We start from the raw sequence: 27,792 nt of genomic DNA on the forward strand, positions 1-27,792 counted from the left end.
ATTTCTCTGTGGAGATTCTGTAAGAACTGCTGGGTGTCTCTCAACACTAGATCATGCTTATTCAAGACAGGTCATAACAGCTTCTCTATATAAATCAAGAGAGGCTCCATAAGCCATCCACCACCTGCTACTATTGGGTGAAATGGTGGAAATCTGGGATGTTTCTGAATCTTGGACAGTCTGTGTAAGTTCAGAACCAGTCAATTCTCTACATAAAAATATTTAAACAATTCCTCTGAGAAAATACCACTATTAACACAATCATCCAAGGATGCTTTAACATCCTGACGCATTCTAAGTACATCTGTCTTACTAATGATCTTATATGTATTTGTATCATTCAACATTGTCTCCATGGATTCAAAATAAAATTCCTATCCATAACTACCACTGAACGCCTTTATCTGCCAGACGAATCACTATAGTGTTATCTGACTGTAACCCGTGTAATACCAATTTCTCATTAATCAATATGTTATTAAAACCTCTTCTTTTTTTATTTTCACCTAATAATTTATAAATTTTTAGATGTATTAGTGAGTAGGAATGAGGATGGGAATTTCCTTACAGGTCTTTATAGGAAGGAATGCCACTGCATGGCACTGCTTCTTAATTCCAGTATGCACCCCAGCCATGTATTTTGGGATATTGTTAAGAGTCAAAGCAATGAGGTTTTCTCATTTATATACTGATGATGCTGAATTCCACAGAGGTCTGAGTGAATTACATTGAGATTTTTGCAGTAGAGGTTATAAATCTAAAGAGGTACAGAAAGGGACTGAGTCAGCACTTATACTTAGGAAAACAGTGGCTTAGCCATATTTTTCCAGTCCATTTAAACAGCAGGAATGGCATACAGAGAAGCAGAAGAAGCCTCTAGCAGTTCCACTCACATTTAGTAGTGATAATACATGCTAAAGAATATGCCAAGTAAACTAAATTCCTAGTATTGCATGTAGCTCTTACTGAAAACTTATATACCCTGCCATTGACTGGATGTATAAACCTTGCACTACCATTTATATATCCACAGATTGAGCATGCTTGACTCAACTGTGCCTGGCTCACACTTGCTTGTCAACTGTTCTTGCTGACTCATTGCATAGCAAAGCTTCCTTTTCAATGACTTTTTATTCTTAAAATAAAATCTAGGAGCCAATCCTACTATTTTTTTAATGGTCTCATTTGTGTGTAAAACTTTCCAGTGTTGTTGTGTAATCTCCTTTATTGCTGTATTATCACTACTAAATGTGAGTGGAACTGCTAGAGGCTTCTTTTGCTTCTCTGTATGCCATTCCTGCTGTTTAAATGGGCTGGAAAAATATGGCTTAGCCACTGTTTTCCTAAGTATAAGTGCTGACTCAATCCCTTTCTGTACCTCTTTAGATTTATAACCTCTACTGCAAAAATCTCACTGTAAGGAAAAACTAATAGGACATTGAAGGAAAGGATAAGGGATCATCTACATTGTGCTTGGAAGGGAGATAAACATAGTGCCAGTGCAAAACACAATTGATTATGGACGTACACACATCTTTAGATTTTTAGTCACTGATCATATTATGGAGAATGGGCGATAGGTGATATACGTAATGAGACTGAAAGGGTAGAGTTAAGGTGGATTCCCAAGCTTAGGGCTCACTGTGGGCTGGGCCATAATGATCACGTGACATTAAAACCATTATTGAAGGCTCGTAAATTAAGAAGATGAATGGGTATAGATTCATATCTTTTTATAAATGTTTATATGTTTATTTTGTATATTTTTTTAAGTATTTTTTTTATAATGTAGTCATAGGCTTTGAAATTTGATAGTGAAAGTATGTAAGCATTACTCTGACTTGTTCAGAATTTGATTAAATTGTTCTTAGCAATGTGAAATGCATTCATTTGTGATAGGTGAATGTGCTAATGCTTTTTAGTATTATACTTGGCGTTTAAAGGAAAACTTCACCCTAGAACTAAAAAAAATAGTTTTTTCACTCTATCTTTGTTTCCCGACCTATTTTAACACCTCATAGTCGCTCTAAGTGCTTTATTTGTAATTTTAGCCGGTGTTACACAACATGACTACCAATGGGACTTGATGTATCAATGTGATCTTGTTCTCCCTCAACCCTTTCTCTTTCCCAAAATGCTTTATATGACTCATGGCAGACATAGGGAAGTAACTTTGAATTCCCATCCCATTGGCATATAATGGGATTTGTGTGAGTCACCATTATTTTCTTTACCTTCTGTAAAAGGACTGCTTCTTTTCTGCCTCTAATCGCTCTCATTTATGTTTGGCTCAGACCTTGTTTTACAGTATACTTAGAAGTTATCCAGCTACAGCCAGAAAAGTAACTCAGTTGCAGGCCTTTGTTCAGTGTTTTCTTTTGTAGTTCAAGAGGAATTGAGAGTCCCCTCCCCCCACACTACTGCAGAGGTGTTAAAACTGTCACTGCACTGAAAGACCCTTGCAGAATCAGTTCCTCCTAGACTACGAAAGCAAAGAGTAAACAAAGGCCTGCAATTGAGTTACTTTTCTGGCTGTAGCTGGATAACTTCTAAGTATAGTGTAAAACAAGATAGACAGTATATCTGATGCAGTGACACAGGTAGCATATGTTGCACAGTGATAGTTGTAATATATCCAATGAAGTGTCGGAGGAAGCATATCTGATGCAGTTGCAGAAAAAGCACACTGTAGCTGGGAGTGCACACCAAATGGATTGTAGAGCTGACAGTACCTGATGGTATGGGTAATATACAGTAGTAGAGGGAGGATATTTGATACAGTGGTACAGATAGCTTTTCCAAGGCAGTGGTGAAAACAATATATCTTAAGCAGTGGTAGATGCAATGACAGAAGCACTGTATCCGATTCAGTGCTAGAGAATATCAGATGCAGTGGTAGGGGTAGCACATCTAATGTAGTATAGATGCAGACTGTCTGATGCAGTAGTACAGGTTATATGCAATATTAGAGGTACCATATCCAATACAGTTTTAGAGATAGTGTATCTGATGCATTGATAGAGGTAATGTATCTGATGTAGTGGAAGATGTAACATTTTCACTGTAGCATTAATGGTATCATATCTTATGCAGTGGAAGAAGCAATAAATGATAATTTTATTTAATTTTAATTGTAAACCAGGTAAATCTACTGGACACAAGTACCCCCTTTCAGGGGCAATGTAGGAGAACTGCCTGGCTAAGTGACTTGCTCAGGGTCCCACGGCAGGCAAGTAATGGCTGAGAGAATCAAACCCTGGACTAAAGGAATCAGCTCATTAATAGCTCAAAGCTTTAATCATCTGCATTAACTGCCAGCCAGTATATACACTAAAAGAGGCAGCATATCCAGTAGAGCAGCAGAAGTAAACTATCTGATGCAGTGTTAGAGGCTTTGCATCTGATGCAGAAGCAAAAGTACCATATCTGATGCAGCAATGAAAGCAGTATATCTGATGTACTCTTAGAGAAGCAATATCTGGTTCAGCTACAGAGGCAGCATATACTGTAATGCAGTTGTAGAGGTAACACAGCTGATGCAGTGGTGTAACATATTCACTGCAGTGGTAAAGGCACCATATCTGATGTGATGTGGTGTATCTGTGGCAGCAGTAGAGGCATCATATCTAATGCCACAGTAGAGGCAGCATAGCTTGACACTGTGGCAGAAACAGCATATCTTAATGCTGTGGTGGAAGCATCATATCCCATGTTGTGACAGGAATACTGTGGTTAATATGGTGGTAGAGGTAACACCTCCAATGCAGTGCTAGAGAGACAGTGTTTTTGATGCAATGGTAGAGGCAATGTAATGTGTATGTCTGTATTCCACTGTGGTGGTACCCTGCAGTTCAGTTCACATGCTTTTGGTATGATTACTATGACTGAGACTGTATACGGATATGAATAATAAATGTCTGTATGCATTTGATTTCACATCAGAAAAAAATATTTTATTAATACATTCCAGTTCAAAACAAGGACATATTCACATGTCAAAATGTTGGGAGGGTAACTCCTGTTATAAAACAAGAATTGTTTGTATTTATGTATTTGTTTGTTTGTTTTTAGTGACAGTATATATTCAATAATATTTGAGACATACTGCAATGCATTTATGGGGAGCTGCTACAATCTTAACCCCTCTCCATCTGGATGAGGCAACAGAAAGAGAAAATAATATCTCTCTGGTAATACAGCATAGAGGGTTAAGGCTATATGATGCAAACAAGAGTTAACCTGTAGTTCTGGTTTTGTTTTTCTAAGTCTCTACTTGCAAATACTGTGAGGCTGAGCAAGTCACTTAACCAGACAGTTCTCCTGGATCACCCATGAAAAAAGTAGTTATTCCCTGGGGGTTGTACAGTTAACTGTAACACAGTGTATGTATGAACAATAGGTTGTCAGATTTTGTAATGTACTGAACACACAGTTTACAGAAGATCTTGAAGCATATATATACAGGGGGACAAAGCTCCCCCATATTCCATGCAGAACTTTGCCACCTCTATACCATTTCTTCATATAAATAACTCCAAAGTCACTGTGCTTTAAGGAAAGGGGAATTTCCACATATGGTGATCTTCATTGAACGGAGGGCATTTTCAAAATCCACTTTATTTGCAGGGATGAAGCAGTATCCTTGTGAGGGAATGAAAGGTTTTCAAGTGTCACACTGGAGCAAATACAAACAAGAGTTTTTATCCCCTTTTATTAATATGATCATTTTTAGGGATCACTTCTTATAAAGAAAAGAAGACTGCATTGATCAACAACAGAATGTATTCTCCCACTCTCTTTCCTAAAGTGCCTATTTCAAAGACAGAAAGAAATCCATGCTGTTCCTGAACATGAAACTGGCTGACAAATTTTCAAATTCTGCACTGCATTAGAAACAAAAAGTTCAAAGCTGAATATGAAATTTTAACTATTGATCAAGGAACATGTTTAGCACACCACTGCAGTTCTGAGTGTTTCTTTCACAAACAATGGATGTTATCCATGCTTAATTGAAAAAAAAGAAAAGAAACAGAACTACTCAGAAATTTGACTCAATAATTTATTCTCCTGCATACAAAACCAGGCAATGCAATTCTGTTAAAACCCATCTGAAAGTAAAATTTTAGCCAAGACTTCTCTCCAACTATGCCAAATGGAAGTGGGTTCAGTGGAGGCAACAGAGAGTACACAGACAATATGATACTGAAAGCTGTGTTTTTAAAGACCAGCGGGATGCAAAAGTGAAATCTCTCCTGGCCTGGCAGTAAACAGTGTAAGTGTGCAGTATGGCTGTCCAGCAAACGTAAATGGGAACAGGCATAGCATTATATGACAAAATGTTTGTCAAATGATATGTAAAATGAAAGCCATGACAACAAAACTATACCATGCATACTTGGGGAGTTGTAGTAGAAAGCTATGTGAAACTTGAGCAAAACAAGTTGTAAGGGTTACATGGTTAATTTATAATCTCATTTAACAATTTGTAATGTAAAAGCAAGAATCATTAACCTTGTGAGCTGAGCAGTGTATGTTACTGAACACCTTTGTACACCATACATTTGTTTGCCTTTGGCAAGGTGATACACAGTTTTACATTGTGCACTATGTTCTATATCTCTTATGTTCTTCATTCTTGTTGCATTCTGGCATTTTGAGCTATTTATAATCTTATTTATATGCATCTGGACATTTTTATAAGAGAGCATTTGGTTTTCTCGTACTTTATATAGTGAAAAGGTTCTAGTTTAGCACACAAGTCAGCAGTTGTTGTTGTATCTTTCGGCTTTTCCCAGTTAGGGATCGCCACAGCGGAACTCCTGTCCACTAATGATTGGCAGCAGGTTTTTACGTACCGAGTTGCCAGCCCTGATGTGCAACCTTCAACGAAGGTACGCTCATTCACACATGTCTCCACACAGAAGAAACTTTAGCTGAGAATCGAACAGGACAACATTTTACTGTGAGGTGACAACGCTACCGCAGCACGACCACCGCACACAAGTCAGCAGTATTAGTTAAATTCAAACTTGTGCGCTCAGCTACTATAGAACCTTTTATTCATTGATGTGATAACTTAAGAATCTCTGCGGACACCCTTAAAGAACAAATAGCACGGTAGATATAATGCGGCAGAAGGCATATGTACTTCTTAAATATGTACACAGAAGCTGTGTTCTGTCAGAGGTCCCCCCTTAATGTGGAGAAAGATATCAAGTAATGCTGATATTAGAAACATAGATCGTTATTCAAGAATCATGGACAATTAATAAAAATATTGTTATTGCTCATTCTCTTTATTCCTCCCACAGGGAGGCACAAGAGAAAGAGATAGAGAGACAGACAGAGAAAGAGAAAGAGAGAGAGAGTCTCCAAGATCTGATAGCTAAAGGGATTTTATCTGGACTAATTCTTTGTATTCTGTTTTTTGTTAGTCCTGTCACACTCTGGGTCACAGGTAGGTTACCAGACCTGACCCAAGCACTCTGGATTACCTCTGTTTTATATGTATGGTATGAGGACAAACTGCTTAAAGCGTGGGTGGATAACACTTTATCATTTATGAATACAGAAGAAAGATACAAAAATATTAAAAAGGAGGTTTCCAGGCAAGTATGAGTGAAGCAGATCTGTATGAAGGAAATACAAGAAAATTAAAAAGGAGGGTTCCAGGCAAGTATGAGTGAAGCAGATCCGGTTTTAGCACAATAGCTAATGCTACACTACAGATGTATGACATAATAGCAAAAAGTATTACACAACCGACACAAAACAGTTGTGTTAGAATCAATAATGACAGTAAACAGACTGCACTGAAAATGGGTATGACTAAATCAGTCTATGCTGTATTGCCACAGAATAATATTTTTGCAGTTCTTATCTCCAACTACACCTTACTGTTAAGTCAAGCTTATGTCCCCTATCCAACTGCATCCCACTGAACCCATATTGCACCTTTCCAGCAAGACCCAAATGTGACCTTTTGTTAGGTGTGCCCACTAATTCCTTGCAGTGAGAAGCCTTTTAGCTACTTTACTGTGGACAGTGTCAAGAAAATAATATTGCTGGATATTGAACTAGAGATCAGGATTATCATCCTAATGGGTGACCACTCACATTTCCTGCAGCAGTAATATATCCTGCAATCCCAGAATTATATACTATGAGGGATGAATGGTATAACTAGACAGCAAAGAAAAGTTTGCCATCCTAGTGGGTGACAAGTCACATTGTATATTATATGACATGCAATGCCACCATTGCATGTTACAAGGGGGAAGGGGATAGTTGGCAGGGCTGAAGAACGGAAAAGCTGTTTTTTATCCTAGGGGTGACCAGTAATACCATACCATTGTCTTTGATATGACATGTAACACCATCATTACACATTTTGAGTTGTGGCTTTTGGGGCTACAGAGGAAAAAAGTTGCCATCCTAGTAGGTGGCCAATCATGCTCACTGTGCCAGAGATATGACAGACATGCAATGCTATCACTGCTTTTTAAGAAGCATAGGTGGCGAGACAAGAAAACAGTATGTTAAATGTCATCCTAGTGGTTGACCAATTGCATTCCCTGTGTCAATGTTATGACATAGATTAGTACTAGAGGTTAAGTGCCTTTGTGGGCCATTTTTAAGCCTAGCCAATTACACCACATGAGACTCAAACCCTGCATCTTGTGTTTATAAGGTAAACACCTTAACCATTATGCCAACTTCCCACCTTGCAATACTATCATTGCATGTAAAGTGTGGTTTCACCTGTATTTTCAGGATGTACCACAGCATCATTGCCCTTTGTCCTTTAGTGCTGTTCCTGCTTGATCCTTGACCTCCACTAGCAAGAGCAGCACCACTTGTTAATCATTCTATCTGCAGGAGAGAAGTGCAGGTCTCTGTATGCTTCATTTGCCCACTTTAGCCATCTCTATGGATAATTCAAGCTTGTGCCCAAACCCTCATCACTGAATGCACAGACAGACGATTTGCTCTACTTTTTTAGGCCGTAATAGTGAACATCAGCCAAATAATGAAAAAAAAAACATCTGGCAGCAAAGCTCTGGCTGTGCAGTACTGTTCCCATAAATGAGCTCACTGTCACTGAGCTAAATCATACTATAGTAAATGGAGCTAGACCTGCTAATAACCTCCCACCTCACCATTTCCTACATCAGCAATCACTCTCCCTCCTGTAGTGACAACTGACCTATTACCCTCTAAACGGAAACATAAAAATCAGGTAACACCCCAGATTAATATCATTCAGATCTAAACTTCCTCAAAAATTATCCACTCTCTGACTGTATCCTTCCACAACAGACTGGTCTCCCTTTCTTTCTTTCTGCTAATGATCCTAATACAGCTGCCAACCAACTCACGCAGCTTTTATACTCGTTATAGCACTTACATTTCCTCTAGTATCACAAAGATATTCATGTGCAACAAAACAGACTGACTCATTAAAAAAAAACAAAATCCTTTATACAGCTGTGAGATGAGTCTTTGAAACACTGGAAAAATGAACCTTCATCTGCTGTTCATAACACAAACTGCTTAATCTCTCTAAACAGACTATCTGCAGGTACAAGGCCTAATAACTTTAAATTAAAACAAACTTCTTTCTTACATTCATGTAAGTAATTCTGGCAAGAAGTGAACAAGATCAATGGCAGAACACCACCTAAGGGCTCATCTGTGCAAGGACTCATCTAATGCAAACATGTCAACTTCTCATCTTCAGACTTCCTAGAAGAAGTTTTCAGCCTACGTTCTACTCAGCACTCCTTCTTCACAGCCACCAGCAATGACCCCTTCCCTGTGATTATTCTTCTATTTCCCCAAGATCATTACTGAACAAATTATATGCCTACTGGAACCACCACTTCATCCTCCTCCTGACCCAGACAACTTGTGCCCCTAGTTTCTGTATGATTCTAAGGACTTCATCACTGCCCCCTCCCAGGAATACATCTATAACCTCAGCGTTACTAACAACATCTTTCCTTCAGTATGGAAAAAAGCTTTTGTTAGACCTATAGCCAAAGATCACACACCTACAGCCAGAAACCGCTTCAGGTTCAGCTCAATATTCTCTACTTCTTTGAAAGATTCTGGAAAACTATTTTGTACTCAAGTTACTGTCTACCTGCAAAAATACACTTACTGTCTATCAAGCAACATGGCTTTTGGGCAGTTAAAAGCACCATGACAGCACTATGGCAATTGAAATACTCACCAGCATGGATAAAGAAAGTCTTACAGATGCTGTCTTCACTGACCTAACAGGAGCCTTCAGTATGTTTGACAACTCAATATTATTCAACCATCTTATGGAAATAGCTATTAGTCCTGTGAACGCTCTATGGTTCAAAGCTTTTCTGGCTAACAAATACTTTAATATCAAGATGTGCTCTTCCCTATCTGATTCTTCTTGTACACATAGGTTCTTTCTTTATCCAATTTGCTTGCACACACTTGAGTATTCCTCAGGATACAATGCTCACCCCCATTAATTTTCTCTGTTTTTGTAAATAAAATAGTCATGAACCTAACCCAGTTTCATCTCCTTTATATGTTGATGACATGGTCACCTATAGAGCCAGTCCCTAACTCTATCTTATTGAAACCCGTCTATATGATGACCTTCTACTTCTAAACATATTGCTCATCCATAACAAACACCAATAAACGAAAAACCAACGATAGTATATGAAAACCAAGCACTGATTCCCAAGCGAAAAAACAGGTAATTCACAAGTAATCCACAGGTAATCCACTGAGTTTATTTACGGACTTACACGAACAAGTAAAACAATAAAACCATGAAGTATAAAACTAATCAACGTAAAGCGCTTTTCATCCGGATCTTATCCGGACTTCTTCAGACAAACAGTTCCATACCAAAAGTTAAAATTCAAATAGTTAAACACCCAGAGCACTGACCGATCATACCCAGCTCCGTACTTAACTAGCTCTTAAAGAACCAAACTTCCTGTTAAAATCAAGTGTTATACCATAATTACCAGCTACTATGTAGCGTATTCGTTGTGAAGACTTATCTCTGCTGCCAGAGTGATACGGTTCCAGTTTACTGTATATTCCTGAAAAGTTGTGTCATTCTTTTCTGACTGTAAGGTTTCCCAGAAATAAAGTCTGCCTTTTGATCATATGCATTATGGCAAATATACTGTGGAATGTCACATGGAGAATGCCTTTGTAGATGTAAATACTGACCATCATACTGCTCAGCTGTCTCTGATTTTGCCTCATTTTAGAGATCTGTAAGGACTGAAGTCAGTGCCAGACATTAGAGTTTCATACTTTTTTTATTTTTCAGAAAATGTAGTTTGATGCTGAAAATGTTACTCTGTAACATTTCAGCATAACTCTCAATCTCCCACCTCCCACAATGTGGAACAAATAGGCAAAATCTGGAGCATTTCTCCCCAGGCCGCAGCTGAAAATTGGCTTTGTTCCAAGTTGGAGTTTCCCGGTCAACAAATGTTAAATAAATAAAATAAATAAAAAAATGTGGAACACATGCTGACTGCTTAGTAACAAATTAAATGAGGAATCTCAAAACATTGTTAAAATGTGTTGCTCTATACTTACAAACAGTTGTTTTGATGAAGTATCTGACTCAATATTATTAATCATAGACATCAGGTAAAAAACAAAATTCTTATAAATGAACATGTGACAGACTCCCTCAGTATGGAACTGTGAGGAACATGGACTTTTTTAAGACCCAATATGAGGAACTTTCCTCATGGTGCAGTATACTTGAGAGATATGCTTTTCAGTAAATTACATTTAAAAATTGACCCTGATTTTTGGGCCATTGTCCCCCTATTATGTGTGGCTTTCATACCTCTCAACTGCTTAGCACAAGAGATCTGGACAAAGCATAAAACAGTGGGAAAACAAAAGCTCAAAAATATGGACAGATTTTAAATATTGTTCTTATAAAGTTAGAAAGTTGCTGGAATAACGGGATTTGTGTTAACAAGCATTTTCTGAAGGCTATTAAGTCTGAAACTCAAATGTATGTCATTATTTAGTGAGGAAAATAACTTTCCTGGGTGGCGTAAGCCAGGGAACCTTGTTGGCTATGCTTACCTAGGCCCTTGAGCTGATGTCCTAGTACCTACCTATGAACCTATATTCAAACCTCAGTAATTTGCTAGAAAACCACAAATTTTATGGGGAACAGAGCAAAAATATGAGGCAAAATCTAGACATTCTGTAAAAGTCTAGACAGTTGAGAGGTATGTACAGCTCCCTCCACCCCATGTGTAACCTCCATACCTCCCCAACTGATGACAGTGCCTGTTTCTGGACAGTATATCTATTCAGTACTGAAAAACTGAAATGACAGACCTACACAAAAACATTTATACATTTGAACATTCTGGGAGGAAGAAAGTATTTAACAAAATCTATAACTTAATAAATTGAAACCATGGTAAGTATTCCAAAATGTTTTAAAATGTAATTTCTAGTTTATGCCATGGCATTTGCAGCTGTAACTATCCTTACTTTTGGAAGCAGATGCTATTGTATTATAACCTTTTACACAAGAAACCACCTGGGTTACCTGCGGTCTGCATATCTGATGATAAAAGTACTAAGAGAGGGATGGAACGTGCTATTTTGAACTGAGATGGATGCTGTTTAAATAAATATTTTATCCACACGTAGCAAAGAAATGAATACCTGCTGTTTCACTTATTGTGTGCTTTGGTAATATCAGGTTGCACTGCCATTCTGAAATGCCAGTGGCATGTCATGTCTCATTATGATGAATGCAAAATATAAATATGGGTTCCAACAATGGAAATTTATACTACTCATTGCCTATCAGTTATCCTAATGAGGATATAACTTACAATATAAGTAGATTAACATTTTCAGAAAAGAGTTGTAGCATCTTTGTTAACCTAGATAACATTAATTAGATATACTTGCCCAGTATGACAACATGTTTATTTTTAGTAAAACTACTGCTAATGCATGTTTGCAGCACAAATCCTGTTTGCCATTTGAATATTATTCTGTTTTATAGCATTTCCTCCTTGCATTTTTATTGATTTATTGACTGCAAGTCTGCCACTGTTTCTGTCATTACCCTGCCAATGTTGTCCACACTACCTCTAACTTTTCATTGTGATTCTAATGTACATAAATCACTGAGGGAATGGATCGCTTGGGGAAATGTCTCATTTTGATGCGTGTACATACTTGAAACTACTGAAGAGAATTAAGCTTTTGGCTTTTTGCTATGGCACCATTTCTCATAAAACTGTAGCTTACTGGCAAATCACTGGCAGTGGGACTGGCATATCTTTGAGGACTGAAATCAGAAAATAATGGCAGGCAGGCAGACATTCCATTTGACTTTCAGACTTCATCCTTCAGAAAATTCATGCTATGCAAAATCTGTTATTCTTTCAACAGGCTAAGTTTGGAAGAGCAGTATTTTAAACAGTGTCATTATTTCTGTGCCATTGTTTGGTCCCTGGCCCTAATTATTTGTGGCTTTGTCCAGATTTCTTGCTGTAAGAGATTGAGAGGTATGGCCTGGCCATAGCATCTGCGGTCATATAACTAAACAATAGTCTATGGAGCTGTATTTGTGCCTTCTGATTTTAATTTCAGTACCCATTAGTGACTTTTGATGCAATGCATAATTTTGTATCTCATATCTCTCAGACTATCACAGGGTGCTGGGTGGCAATTAACAGCAGAGCATAATGAATGAGAAACTGCAATGTAATGTTAGCTTTCAAGATCACTTTTTGAGCCAGGCACCCCACCCTACAAGTTTTTATAAGTGTATTCATGGAAAATAATATTGAATTATACTGTAATCAAAAGGACTTTTTTTGCACCATTTTTCCACCATCCAGTGAGCTTTGTAGCTGAAATTGTTAGTAAGCTGATAGTAATTGTTTCATATTTTACCCGTAGTGTGTGTGTATGCTGTGAGTGCTAATCATATTTGTGTTACAATATGGTGTAATGTCAGTCTGTGTGTGTATTGTGCACGTTTACCCAGCATAGGTCTTGCTAGAAGTATACAGTTAATAGTCCTAAGGTGCTTTGCCTTGTGAAATGTACACTGCTTGGCAGAATGAGGACTATACTAAGTCAGTAAGCAAAGCAATGACAAGTGCTTTTAGTGTCAGACTTCATATGCTTCAGAAAATGTATATTAAAGCAAAGTGTGTTACTGTACAGACTTCATAAAGGCAATATTTATACTTTCTCCCTGGCTTCTGGCCTCCATACACACCACCCCTTACATTGTTGGCTTTATCACCAACTGACTGTTGTGCCAATAGACTGAGAGATATGCTGTCTGTGCTTGTTTTTGTTCTTGAAAGCAATTCACCAGCTGACAGCCTCTAATCTGTGCTTTGTGGTGATGGGCAATTAGAGAGAGAGTTATCTGTGCAAGCTAGCAAGAGCAGGGGAATTATGGGGAAGCCTGGGTTGTAAAAGGACCTGTGCTGTGCTGTGCTGCTTCAATTAGCCTTGGCTCCCTGCTCCGCTCTGATCCTTAAATATTTGGATGAAGGTGTTAAGTCACAACAGAGAACTTTGTGACAGGTTTACAGATCCTGTAAGTAACAGCATATGGGAAGAGGTTTTCACAGATGTTGAGCTTTGACAACACAAGTCTCTCAGCTTGGGAAGCATGTTATACATTGTACACATTTGCTAAAGATTTGTAAAGTAGCAGTTAAAGATTCACTAGCTACTGTGTTTTATTTTGTTAACTGGGTAGTTTGTCAGGATGTGTGCAGTCCATAATATGTGTTCAGAAATTAATACACATAAATCACATTTTCAGGTTAATTTTGGATTGTATACACACTGTAGAGTAACTGTGTTCTCCTTTTTACAAAGTACATACACTAGCACTATCACCTGGGCCAGTTTCTGTAATGTGTAGACATTATGTAGTTAAAGTAGAGCAGGTGGTGTTGGTATGGTACATGTCTTGTGTGTATGTTAGCTGTCCATGCTTCTAAAAGCCTAATACAGGCTCTGTTGTGTTTCTGTGTCCCACCATGACATTTCACACCATGCCTATCAAGCATATACAGTTGCCTTTCTCTGTTACGAAGAATATATGAATTATATAAATCATGCATATAAATTCTGTTCTAGGTGTGTGTGTGTGTGTGTGTGTGTGTGTGTGTGTGTGTGTGTGTGTGTGTGTGTGCGTGTGTGTGTGTGTGTGTGTGTGTGTGTGTGTGTGTGTGTGTGTGTGTGTGTGTGCGCGCGTGTGTGTGTTCATTCTTGTGCTTGTCTGAGTGACTAGCTGTGCTCATCATAAATCCTGTCTGTTTAATGAACTTAATTGAAGAGTAAAGATGCCAAAAGCATCAGTTTTTCTAATATAATCACCATAACCCCCAAGCCAGCTAGCTCACCTAAACTGTTTCATGTCTGCTTGTCTTATACTGACTGGTTGCTGCATGATGCAACATTTTGGTTTTACAGGATTTCACAAAATACTTCTGCTGCAGCTGCACCTGTAGCCCAATTTGGCTCAAGCAGTAACCCCCCCCAGCCCCAGAATAACTCTGACCCCCATTAAGAAGTCCAAGGGTCAACTTGGACAAGCAGAGATGGCTGAAGGTAAAAAGGTAAGACCTGTTTTTAGTAATATTTCTGTTAGTAATATAATGTGGCTTTCAGCATAATTTCTGTTGTCATACTTGCAGGGGGTTAAGTAGTTTTTTCTTTCATTTTACAAATAGGTCAGGTCAAGGCAAAAAGTATGTCTTCATTTCAAGCTGTACCTGCAGTAGTAGCAGTACCAATCACAAGCAGTGCAACTAATGACCCAGTGATCACCCATGCACAGCAATCAGAGGCAGAGACACCTAAAGCAATACCAATCACAAGTAGTCCAACTGAGGACCCAGTGATCATTCATGCAGAGCAATCAGAGGCAGAGACACCTAAAAAAGTACCAATCACAAACAGTGCAACTGATGACCCAGTGATCACTCATGCACAGCAATCAGAGGCAGAGACACCTAAAGCAATACCAATCACAAGTAGTCCAACTGAGTACCCAGTGATCATTCATGCAAAGCAATCAGGGGCAGAGACGCCTAAAAAAGTACCAATCACAAGCAATGCAACTGATGACCTAGTGATCACTCATGCAGAGCAATCAGAGGCAGAGACACCTAAAGCAGTACCAATCACAAGCAGTGCAACTGATGACCCAGTGATCACCCAGGCAGAGCAATCAGAGGCAGAGACATATAAAGCAATACCAGTCACAAGCAATGCAACTGATGACCCAGTGATCACCCATGCAGAGCAATCAGAGGCAGAGACACCTAAAGCAGTACCAATCATAAGCAGTGCAACTGATGACCCTTTGATCACCCATGCAGAGCAATCGGAGGCAGAGACACCTAAAGCAGTACCAATCACAAGCAGTGCAACAAAGGACCCAGTGGTCACCCATGCAGAGCAATCAGAGGCAGACACCTAAAGCAGCACCAATCACAAGCAGTGCAACTGATGACCCAGTGATCACCCATGAACAGCAATCAGAGGCAGAGACACCTAAAGCGATACCAATCACAAGTAGTCCAACTGAGGACCCAGTGATCATTCATGCAGAGCAATCAGAGGCAGAGACACCTAAAAAAGTACCAATCACAAGCAGTGCAACTGATGACCCAGTGATCACCCAGGCAGAGCAATCAGAGGCAGAGACACCTAAAGCAATACCAATCACAAGCAGTGCAACTGATGACCCAGTGATCACCCATGCAGAGCAATCAGAGGCAGAGACACCTAAAGCACTACCAATCATAAGCAGTGCAACTGATGACCCTTTGATCACCCATGCAGAGCAATAAGAGGCAGACACCTAAAGCAGCACCAATCACAAGCAGTGCAACTGATGACCCGGTGATCACACATACAGGGAAATCAGAAGCAGAGACACCTAAAGCAGTACCAATCACAAGCAGTGCAACAAAGGACCCAGTGATCACCCATGCAGAGCAATCAGAGGCAGACACCTAAAGCAGCACCAATCACAAGCAGTGCAACTGATGACCCAGTGATCACCCATGCAGAGCAATTAGAGGCAGAGACACCTAAAGCAGTACCAATCATAAGCAGTGCAACTGATGACCCTTTGATCACCCATGCAGAGCAATCAGAGGCAGACACCTAAAGCAGCACCAATCACAAGCAGTGCAACTGATGACCCAGTGATCACCCATGCAGAGCAATCAGAGGCAGAGACACCTAAAGCAGTACCAATCATAAGTAGTGCAACTGATGACCCTTTGTTCACCCATGCAAAGCAATCAGAGGCAGACACCTAAAGCAGCACCAATCACAAGCAGTGCAACTGATGACCCGGTGATCACACATACAGGGAAATCAGAAGCAGAGACACCTAAAGCAGTACCAATCACAAGCAGTGCAACAAAGGACCCAGTGATCACCCATGCAGAGCAATCAGAGGCAGAGTCACCTAAAGATGAAAAGGTATTAGGTGTTCTCTCAGTCATATATCTCTTTATTAGCAGTAGTAATATGATTTACAAAATAATTGATATCCTCATGCTTAGAGGAGGATTTTGTGCTAATTTAACAGGTCATGTGGACAAAAAAAGAAGACTGTCTTAATTCCAAGCAGCTTGGAAGATGTCATTTGATTGGCTAAGTGAGAGCAAGTTTGGGCTATGGTATGCCTTCTATAAAGTGTGTTACTGTAACATTAGTATTGGCCGTGGAGGATGCCATGATCTGCACAGGCACATGGATACAGAGAAACACAGGACAAATGCAAAGCAGGTCGCATCTGGAAGGAAAGTGACAGACAAGTTTGCCACCCAAGCACGACAAGCAAGTACAGCTCAGAAAGTATTAATAGCTGTAGCGGCATTTATTGTCTTACTTGCAGAGCACAACCAACCCTTTAGTGCTGCGGATCATCTGCTGAAATACATGAAAAAATACTCCGGTGTTCATGAAGTGTTGAAGAAAATGAGCTGTGGGGCGACTAAGTGTGCATGCATTACACATGATGTCATGGGTCCAAAATATCAGGAAGATGCTGCAGCAGTTTGTCGGAAGCAGCCTTATTGCATTTATTTATATCAGAGCACTGATATGGAGGATAATAAACTCCTTGTGATTCTGGTTGGATTTTTTTACCAGGTAAATTGTGAAAATGTTGTTCGGTTCTTAGATATGCCCGTTTGTGCAGCAGGTACAGGTGAAGCGATATACAACTTCCTTATGGAAAGTCTCCACAGGTTCAGTATTCCAACAAATAATATGGCTGCATACTCATCAGATAATGCTGCAGTCATGGTTGGTATATACAATTCTGTACTCTCACGATTAAAGACTGTCAGTCCTGATCTCTTCAGTATGGGCTGCCTGTGCCATAATAGCAGACCTTTGCATCAAATCAGGTTTGAAAGCAGTGAAATCACATGTAGAAGACTTAATATCAGACATTTATAATCAGTTTTCACACAGTGCACAGAGGCAACAGAAGCTAAACGTATTTACATTATTTGTTGACATTGAGCCACTTGTACTTATTCGGCATGCCCCCACTCGATGGCTGAGTCCTCATAAAGTTATAAAGCAAATACTGGACTGTGGCCTATGCTTTTATCATACTTCCAGTCATATGAGCCCTGGTCACACGGAATAGACCTCATAACAGAATGGCTGAATAATCATGAGGTAAAACTGGTATTCCTTTTCCTGAAGTATGCTATGGAGTTTCCCCTTAAATCCAATGTGCAATTGCAGGCCAGAAGCAGTCAACTGTTAACTCTGTACAGTGATATAAATCTTCTACAGGAGTATGCAAGCAGTTTACTGAAGCCAAGTGCTGCTGTAGAATTTTTAGGTAATTTCAGTACCACCAGTAATTCTTTTTTTGAGGATGACAATAATATTTTGCAGCAGCGACACCTTCATGTTGGACCTGATATTGAAGAATATCTGCATGACAATGGTGATGACATTGTTGGTACTGTAACTGAGTAGACCCTTCTTTAAGCAAGTAAAAGCGTTTCATGTTGCAGTCCTTCTGAAAATGAGAAAGAATTTGCCTGTTGGTGACATCATACTACAAATATTGACAGTTTATTGAACTCTTTTTTGAAACTAAAACTTGACATTGAAGTTGTAATGAACACTGCAACTCGTGTAGGATTTTGCAAGTCATGGGAACAGCGTACTCTACTTAAGGCTGAGCTTGGCATATACCAAGTTATTAACTTCAAGCTGCCACAGCAACAGCACAGCTGGGACTCTGAAACAGATACATATTTCCTCAAGTACTGGTCAACAGTCCTACAAAGCCCTGAAATGGAATGAATACCTCTGTTTAAGCAGCTCATATTAATACTGCTTTGTTTGCCATGTTTGAATAGTAAACCTCAGCGAGCATACAGCATGGCGAGAAAAGTTAAAACAGAGCTGGGGCAGTCATTAAATGTCAAAACGCTTAACTCATTGCTAGCAATCAAAATGAATGAGAACGGTGACTGTTGTTCTGGGGAAGTCCCACCACCTGTTCTACAAGCAGCAAAAAGGACAACTATAGCTGACAGCAGAGAACATGCCCTCCAGGCAGCACTTACCAGACCAAGAGCCAGAGGCCATCACTGAAGAAGATGAAGAGCAAGACAAAGTAATCCATGATCTGTGACTGACTATTTAAAAAGAATTGGTTATTTTATTTGGTTGCCATTTTTGTTTCATTTTAACTCTGTGTGAGCTGTGGCTGAGTTTACTTTGTATTAGTTCAGTAGTTAGTTAATTAACATGTATAAATTTGTTTTGTATTTATTTTAGTTTTATTTTATACCATTAAAGAAGCCAGACCTTATTTGATTTTTATTTATTTAAATTTTATACCAGTCAGTGTAGTATTTGGTAGAAATAATTTGTTTGATTGTTTTATATGTGCGTAGTAGTAAGTAGACTAGTACAAGTTAATTTTATTTTTATATAAGAGAATTGTATTTTAGTTTTATACAATTTCAAAGTTTTATGCAAGTTCAGATGTTAACAATATAAATCAAACAGTTTTGTTCTGGTTTATATTTTATATTATTTAATGAAGAAGGCTGAAGCGCAACCGCACCCACTTAATGTTATTTTTATAAAAGAATATTGTATTTTAGTTTTGCACAAGTTCAAATATTAATATAAATAAAACACTATTGTTCTTCTTCTTATTTTGTGTTTCATGATCATATTTTGGTTGTATGTTCTTCAGTTTGCTTTTAAAAGTTGGCATCCCACAGTTCTGTTGGAGTGGGTGGGGCTACATAATTATGTATGCAAATTGTATGTTAATCAGCATACCGATTTGTACCTATTTTTCATAGGTCTTTGTCCAGATTTTTGATATTTCCAAGTTGAGAGGTATGATTGTGGGAACAATACATACAAGGGAGAAATGAGTTCTAAAAGGCGTCAGGGCTTAAATGAGCTATGTAATGTTTGAGTGAGAAATATTGAGTAGATTATAAGTGAAGTATAATGTTTGCAACCGGGAGTGTGTCGGTATGGTTTGTTTTGTGATGTAAAATGCTTGCAGCTAGGACTGTGTTAGTGTGGTTTGTTTCCATTTACATAAATGTATGATTGCCTAGGTAGTAAGTGATGGCTTAAAGATGTTTCTTGTTTAAAAAAATAGGTATGTCTTTTTGCCCAGTTTTGAACGGCTCTATATCACCACATAGAATGGTGATAAGTTTGAATGTCCTTTGCTTGAACTGAAAAGTCCGAAAACCCTAAACAGCGAACTCACAAAACAGCAATTGTTTTTTCCCAGGAAAGAAATCGTTGCTTCGTGAAAAAAAAAAAAAATCACAACTTTAAAACAAACTGCCCCCCCCTACTTAAATATACCAACTCCGAGATCGCACTACATAAAGATGGCCCACCCGATTTTTTTTCCCTGGGAAAAAAATGGATGTTCCGTAACTTCGTGGTTTAGGGCTTTTGGACTTTTCGGTACGAACAAAGGGCGTTCAAACCTATCACCATTCGATGTGGTGATATAGACCCATTTTGAACAACCTTTCTCCAGTTACATTCCCCAGTTTGTACTAGAAGACTTTTGAATGGACTGTGCTCCCAAATGCAGTCAGTATGCTATACATTTGTTGTAAACCCTGAGTTACCAATGACTGCCACTTAGTGCTCTGGTCAATTTAGCCTGCTTAAAGTCTGGGTGTCACTCAGGTATAAATGCAACTTTTCCACAGGAAGTGTTTTGAAAAGGCAATATTAATAACCTCTCTAGTTCACTAAACTGTGATTTAGTTTATGCAGTATTGATAGCCTATCTAGTTCACTAATATGTGAGTTATTTTGTGCAGTACTGGTAACCTCTTGAGTTTAATAATCTGTTATTTATTTTATGCAGTATTAACAACCCCCAGTTCACTAATCAGTCACTTATTTTTTACACAGAGACCAAGTTCTCAGGATTGTCCCTCAAGACACAATCCAGGCTGATTTCATGCAAAATCTGTGTAAGGATTTAATGGTGAGTATTGAAATATTGCAAACTGATTACCTGTGGCTCAATCACATGGATTCTTTCATTCTCACTTTTGTAAAGAACTAATCTCAAACACTACCACCTACTCTGAACCAGAAGACATGACAAATACACACATAGATAAATTTACTTCTAACTTCCCCTACTCTGTCCTCCCTGCTTTCCAATTCTTATTAATCAGTCTCTGCTTCCCCCAGGTACTAACTGCACCCACCACAAACCCACACGCACATTAGTTCTATGAATGCTGTCAATGTATCTGACTTTCCCCTAGTCAGGAATGAACACTCAGTGATGTCCTTCTTAACCTATTCATTCTTAGCCTCTCCACTGGCTACATGCCAGAGGCTTTAAGAATGGCCAGAGTTTTACTCCTCCTCAAAGTTGCTTCATCAGTATTATTTGTAAACTCATGGAACATATTATAACTGATCTCATAGGTTAATAGTCTAGTACTAGGCGGGCAGTTTAAACAACCATGTTTAACATGTTTAACCATGTTTAGCCTGTCTATGTACCATAAGAAGTATCACCAGCATGCTTATCTCTCCTCTTAATAATGGTTATATTACTAATTCCTGCAATATATTTATGTGAACCCATTCAGAAATCAGCATGTATCTAAGACATTAAACCTTTAACATGCAAAAGAGATTTGCTCCATAAGTGTGGCACCCTTTTGGTAATTCATCTACCACTCTAAGAAGTCCTATTTATGTTAGAATGTAAACTGACAGTTTGTTTCTCTGGTGGAGAAGATCTGATAGAAACATACCTGATCCCTAACATGCTGTGCTTCACAAACTATGGGCAGAAGACATGCCATCTATGCATGTGCAGAGCCTGCAGTACCACATCATTCTCCTACCTTATGAACTTCTCCTGGTGCTGCCATTTAGTGGGTGTACGTGGTCAACTATGCTGTGCTGTGTTACTGTCCATAGCCCCCACTCACTAGCTCCACATGAGTATTGCCTGTAGTTACAAGTTTTGGCCCTCATATATGGTATTCTACCCTGCAGATGTGTAGGACCGTGCCAACACTGCACCCTATATATGCTACACTATCTCATGCAATACTTTGGTCACTGTGTACCCCCCAACAAAATACTGAACTGTGCCATGTGGCTGTGTGGTGGCCCTGTAAAGTGAAATGTGTGGGTGCCTAGATGTCTCAGCATCTACATAATTTTACATGACTGTATGCTGTTTTACCACAATGTTGTGTGTCATATCTAAGGTGTTTTTTTTATTTTTATTTTTTTATTTTTTCATATCTAAGGTGGCAAACATAAAAAATGAACAACCACAGGGATCTGTCTAGTTCTCACCTCAACAACACAAGAGTTGAGGAAAAATAAAAAAACAGAAAAACTAGTAGTCTTAAAAAACTTTGTTGATGAGATCAGTCACAATAATTTCCAAAAGTCATGAAACCCAGGTAGTGTTCCAAATCAACAAGCCTTTATTCGTCACAGACAAGCAATCCTCAGTAATAAAAATCAGAAATACTTTACAATGTTAAACATATCAGCTTTTATACACTTAGAAGTAGGTGTGGAAAATATATGTATTGTTTAATTTTAAACCAGCCTATTCCAGGCAAACAATAGAAACAGAGCGGTAAAAGTGCATCTACAATATTAACATTTCTGCCCTAGCTAGTACCTTCCCTCAACTCCTTTTCATTGAATTTTCAAGCACTAATCAAATGATCTGTTATCTATTTGACAAGCCCACTAATACACCTCTTCAAATGCTCTCTGTTCAACATCTACTAATGTCATTCATTCTGTCTTTTAGATTGTACTAGTGGCCTTTATTTCATATGAATAAGGGGGGACTGGCATAACAGTTAAGGTCTTTATCTCACAGATACAAGGTACAGGGTTTGATTCTTAGCTCTGTTTATTGGATAGACTTGTAATAGTCTGCAGACCAATGGACTAGTATTTGCCTATGAACCTATGAATGTAATCTAATTAGCAAATGTAAGTGTAATTCATCATCCTCAAACCCCTTTTTCCCATTTTCTATATGGGTTTGGGGTACCATGTTAACTGTTGCTATCTCTCTTGATTTAGTGCCACATTCCTGCCTCTTCGACATCCACGCCTGACTGTCACAGATCTTCTTTCACACAATCCATCCACCTCTTTGCTGGACATCCTCGTTTACTCTTACCTTCTTCTTGTCTGTTCCAAATCTTCTTCACCAGATTGTCTTCTCCTTTTCTGCATGTGTCCGAACCACCTTAATCTGTTCTCTTTGATCTTTTCTGCAATTGCAGCTACTTTGGCTTCTACTCTTATGTCCTCATTTCTTTGGCTATCCCACAGTATGCATCCTGCCACCCTTCTCAGACACTTCATTTCCATCAACTCTAGCTTCCTCATCCACTTTGCCTTTACTGCCCAGGTTTCTGGTTGCACTACTGTCTTGTACACCTTACTTTTCAGCTTCTTTGGCATTCTTTTGACATTCGCTACACCTGAGATGCTATGCCAGTTAGCTGCAGCCCCTTTGATTCTCGCTTTGACATCTTCATTCAGACTTCCCTTCTCCTCAACCACCCCTCTTGAAGCTATTAACTTGTTCCACTATCTTTCTTCCTATGTCAATTTTCAGCTTATTCTAATTTCCCCAATTTTCTGCCATTACCACTGTCTTATCTGTGTTTAGTTTCATCTCATGTGCCTTAAGTGCTACATTCCATTCCCCTATCATTTGCTGAAGTTCTTGCTCAGAGTCTGCCTGTAATGCCACTTCATCTGCCTACAGCAATTTGTTGATCTATCCTCACTGACCTATTTGCTAATGTAGTCCATCACCAGTATGAACAGCAATGGGCTCAGTGCTAAATCCTGGTGCAAACCATTCCCACTGGGAACTCGTCTGTGAGGCTGAACATTGTTCTTACTTCAGTCATTATATGCAGCCTGCACTAATTCTACCAGTGTTTCTGGGACTTTGAAACACTGCAGTACTGCTCAAATCAGCTTTCTTGGGACCGTGTCATATGCTTTCTCCAAGTCTAGGAATGCCCAGTTGGACTCTTTCCTCATCTCTTGCGTGTTCTCAACTGTCTGTCTCACTGCAAACATCAGGTCAGTTGTGCTACATCCTGAGCTGAATCGAAACTGCTCATCTCCCATCTTATTTTCTACTACTCCGTCTATCTGTTGATTAAACACCCTCTCCAGAATTTTCATTTAATGTGACAAGAATTTGATGCCTCTGTACTGCCCACTGTTGTGGATGTCCCCTTTGTTCTTGTACACTGGCATGAGTATGCTTATTCTCCAGTCATCAGGGATATGTCTTTCTCTTCACACTGCTATGATTACCCTCAGGAGCCATTTCTCCCCTATCTTACCCAGCAAGTTCATCATATCTGCTGTGACCTCATCTGAGCCTGCTGCTTTCCCTGAATTCATTTTCCTTAGTGCCATTCTTACTTCCTCTATGGTGGGCTCCTTTTCTGCACTCATTGTAGGCTGGGTCTGGGGCAGTAAAACTTCTATGGGGTTTTCTTCATTTAGAAGCTGCTGGGAATACTGAGAATGTTTTTCAGAGGTGGGAAGAGCCCCACGGAGACACAAGGAGAACATGCAAAAAACAAGCAAGCGTTAGCCAGAGGTCAGGATCAAATCTTGTACCTTGTGCATGAAAGGCAAAGACCTTAACCATTATGGCAACTGGTCTTTGTATGTGTAATTGTTAATGTATATTACTTAATGTCTGTTCATGTATATTACTGAATCTCTGATTGAAAATGTTTATAATATGTTGGAGCTTTTCTCCTCGGACCTCTGCTGAAAAGGGTTTTTTGACAAAACTCAGTCAGACAAAGCCAGTAAATAAAATCAAAACAAAATAAAATAAAAATATATAAAATAAAATAAAGTTGATGGGAGAGAAAGCATACGAGTTCAAGGAAATAGGGCACTAGCACCGCAAGAGGAAATAGGTGGTGCTAAAAAAGAATGGCAGCTCTTCAAAATAGCATGTGTGCGGCCTGCAGAACAGATATGTGGCTGAGCCAGGTACATAAGGAAATCTGGTGGTGGAATGCAGAAGTACAGAAACAAATAAAAAGAAAGGAGTGCGAGATAGAAAAGATGAACCAGGTTAAGAAGGAATGCTGGATGGCTAAGAAAGAGGTTAAGAGAGCAGTTGCAATAGCAAAGAACAATGCATCATAGGCACTCTACCAGCTTCTGGAAAGAAATTCAGCAGATGGAAGAAAGAAACTCGTAACAGGTGGTAAGGCAAAGAGAATGATAAAGAAAATAGGCATCAGACACCCTTCATAAGGATGCCACCAAAAACCTGCTCACCGGCCCACATCAAAGACAGATGGAAGGAATAGCTCCTGCAGCTTCTAAATGAAAAAAAAAAACACACACAAAAGATATACTCCCTTAGACACCGCCTACAATGAAAGAAGAGGGGCCAGCCGTTGTAGAAGTAAGTAGAGCACTAATCAAATGAAGCCAGGGAAAGCAGCAGGCTCAGATGAGGTCACTGCAGATATGGTTAAGATGCTGGGTGAGGTAGGGGAGAAACAGCTCCTGAGGGTACTCATTGCAGTACAGAGAGAAAGGCCTGTCACAGGTGACTGGAGAGGAGGCATTCATAACTGTTGGCAGTACACAGGTATCAAATACCTGTCACACCGCATGAAAGTCCTGGAGAGGATGACTAATAAACAAATAAGTACAACAGTCGAAAGCAAGATGGGAGACGAGCAGTTCAGACTCATATCAGGATGCAGCACAACCGATTAAATGCCTGTAGTGAGACAGATAGTTGAGAAAAAGCTAGAGATGAAGAAAGAGTCCAACTGAGCATTCCTTGACATGGAGAAAACATATGACAAAGTGTCAAAAAATCTGATTTGGACAGTTCTGAGACGCTTCAAAGTCCCAGGAACATTGGTAGAATCAGTGCAGGCTATGTATGAGAACCTAATGACATACAGTAAATGCAAACAGTGTCCAGACTAACATAGGGGTTACCAGTGGGAGTGGATGTGCATTAGTGTCAGCTCTGAGCCCACTGCTGTTCATACTGATGATGGAATACATTATCAAACAGGTTGGAGGGAACAGATCAGTGAAGCTGCTATGGGAGGCAATGTGGCATTGCAGGCCGACTAAGCAAGAACTTGCAAATGATAGGGAAATGGAAGGCACATGGGATAAAACTGAATACAAATAAGACAACTGTAACAGCAGCAAATGGGTGAAATCAGAAGAAGATGAAAAATGAAATAGAAGTAAAATAGTGGAACATATTAACAGCTCCAAGTATCTGGGAGGGAAGTTTGAGTAGAAGGGAAGTCTGAATGAGGAGGTTAAAGCTAGAATTAGTGCAGCAACATGCCAAAGAATCTGAAAGGTAAGATGTACAAAGCAGTGGTATGATTAGTGTGACTGTATGGTACAGAAACCTGGAGGTGAAGTACCTGAAATGGGTGGTAGGATGCACAGCGTGGGACAGATGAAGAAATGAGGATATCAGAGCAGAGAAGGTGAAAAGGAATAGATTATAGTGGTTCAGACACATGCAAGAAAGTAGAAGACAATCTGTTGAAGAAGATTTGGACAGACAGGAAGAAGGAAAAAAAATGAGGGTGTTCAGCAAAGAGATGGATAGATTGTGTGAGAGAGGACCTGTGACAGTCTAGCATGACTTTCAAAAAAGGTAGGAAAGTGCCATTGAATCATGACAAAGATGGTGACAGTTGACAAGACACCTTAACCCCTGTAGAAAATGGGTCGATGATGATGATGTTCTAATATTTGTGGAACTATCAGACTTGAAGAAAAACAAGAGGTGCATGATAACTGGATCTATAATGGCATGGATAGCAAGGACCAAATCTCCCATCAACAGTCTATAAGATAACCAAATAAAGGGTAGTGGTTCCAGTCTTTACTGGTTGTTCAGTGATTTTAAGCCCATGACCTTCTTAGGTAAGAACCACTGGGGTCTTTCTGGTTGTCTGATATGTCTAGTGATGTACATTACAAAGGGAGAGATGTATTCAATAATTGGCCTAATCAATGCCAAGTATAATGGAATAATGACTTCTTTAGATCTGGATGATATTCCCTTGGTAGTTAGCTGTGCTAAACAGAAGGATCTTCTAACTACTTTTGTCAGATCAAGATCAAAAGAGAGGGAGTAATCAACCCATGATTCAAGGCCCATAACAACATTTTCATTTTGAAGTGGTGGGGTATTGCTTGTACTGTATGCTGAGAAGAGGGACTGTCTTCTAAATGTGAAACTATTGCATTTTTTGCATTTAATTTCAGACCATTTTCAGTGCACCATTTACATATGTGTGTATATTCTTGCTGAAGGGTTAGAGAACCAAAACAGGAATTAACAGTAACTGCCAGTTTGCAGTTGTTTTCAAACTTAGTTAACCAGAAGTCCTGGTTTCTGCTCTAAAGATCAAAAAAGCAAATGCTAAACAGGAGGGGTCCCAACACTGAGCCATGAGTAGTGCCTCTGATTATGATGAGGCATCTACCATTCACACTGTGTGGGTTCTTTGCTATCCATCTTACCAAATATGGGTCTATGTTTGGCCACTATCCATCTTACCAAATATGGATCTATGTTTGGCCAGTTCAAGTTACTCTAAGCCGAGAGTTGACAGCCTGTGAATCCCTCTTGAAGAAGTTAACCAAATTCAGTGGGCAGGTTCTTCCCTTGACAAAGCCAAACTGCTGTGTCTCAAATCTAATGAGATTTCTGATATCATAGTTTATAAGTTGTACCACACAGTTCAACAGTTCAGCAACGAAAATAACAGCATGACTTGTAGAAAGTTTCAAAGTTTTATTACGATTCTGGTACCTCAGCCTTCACCTTCAATGGAATAATTTACAATTTCAAATACAAGTCTTTATATACCACTTAATTAGATAATTAATTAATCAGCTCCATCAGAGCTAAATTCCCAATAACTTAATTATCCTAATTTATTAACAATATAAATAAATATAAATAATGAGCATTCTGACCTAACTCATCTATAACATTCAAATTTCCAAATTCATACCATTCGGATAAAGAGTATTATAATTAATAATATATTTAGATTCCAAATTTAATAACCTTGAACATGGGGGTGTAGTTAAGGATTTAATTTTCAGTGTTTTAGCTAAACCACA

General features: G+C 39.1%; 1 protein-coding gene across 2 annotated transcripts in view; it reads left to right on the forward strand.

Moving 5' to 3' along the window:
* LOC122792929 (carboxypeptidase O-like) overlaps positions 1-27,792 on the forward strand; it is a 392,520-nt gene that overhangs the window by 45,373 nt on the left and 319,355 nt on the right. The window contains exons 1-2 of one of the 2 annotated variants that reach the window (XM_044060503.1): positions 18,161-18,712; positions 20,509-20,584. In XM_044060503.1, the coding sequence (XP_043916438.1) occupies positions 18,696-18,712; positions 20,509-20,584 (93 nt within the window). In that variant the 5' untranslated portion in view covers positions 18,161-18,695. Of the gene's footprint in view, positions 1-18,160; positions 18,713-20,508; positions 20,585-27,792 lie in introns of those variants that run through there. The other variant, XM_044060502.1, reaches the window with a different exon arrangement.

The sequence above is a fragment of the Protopterus annectens genome, chromosome 2.part0 (genome assembly GCF_019279795.1).
Source record: "Protopterus annectens isolate FY-2018-M chromosome 2.part0, PAN1.0, whole genome shotgun sequence".
Taxonomy (NCBI): Eukaryota; Metazoa; Chordata; order Ceratodontiformes; family Protopteridae; genus Protopterus; species Protopterus annectens.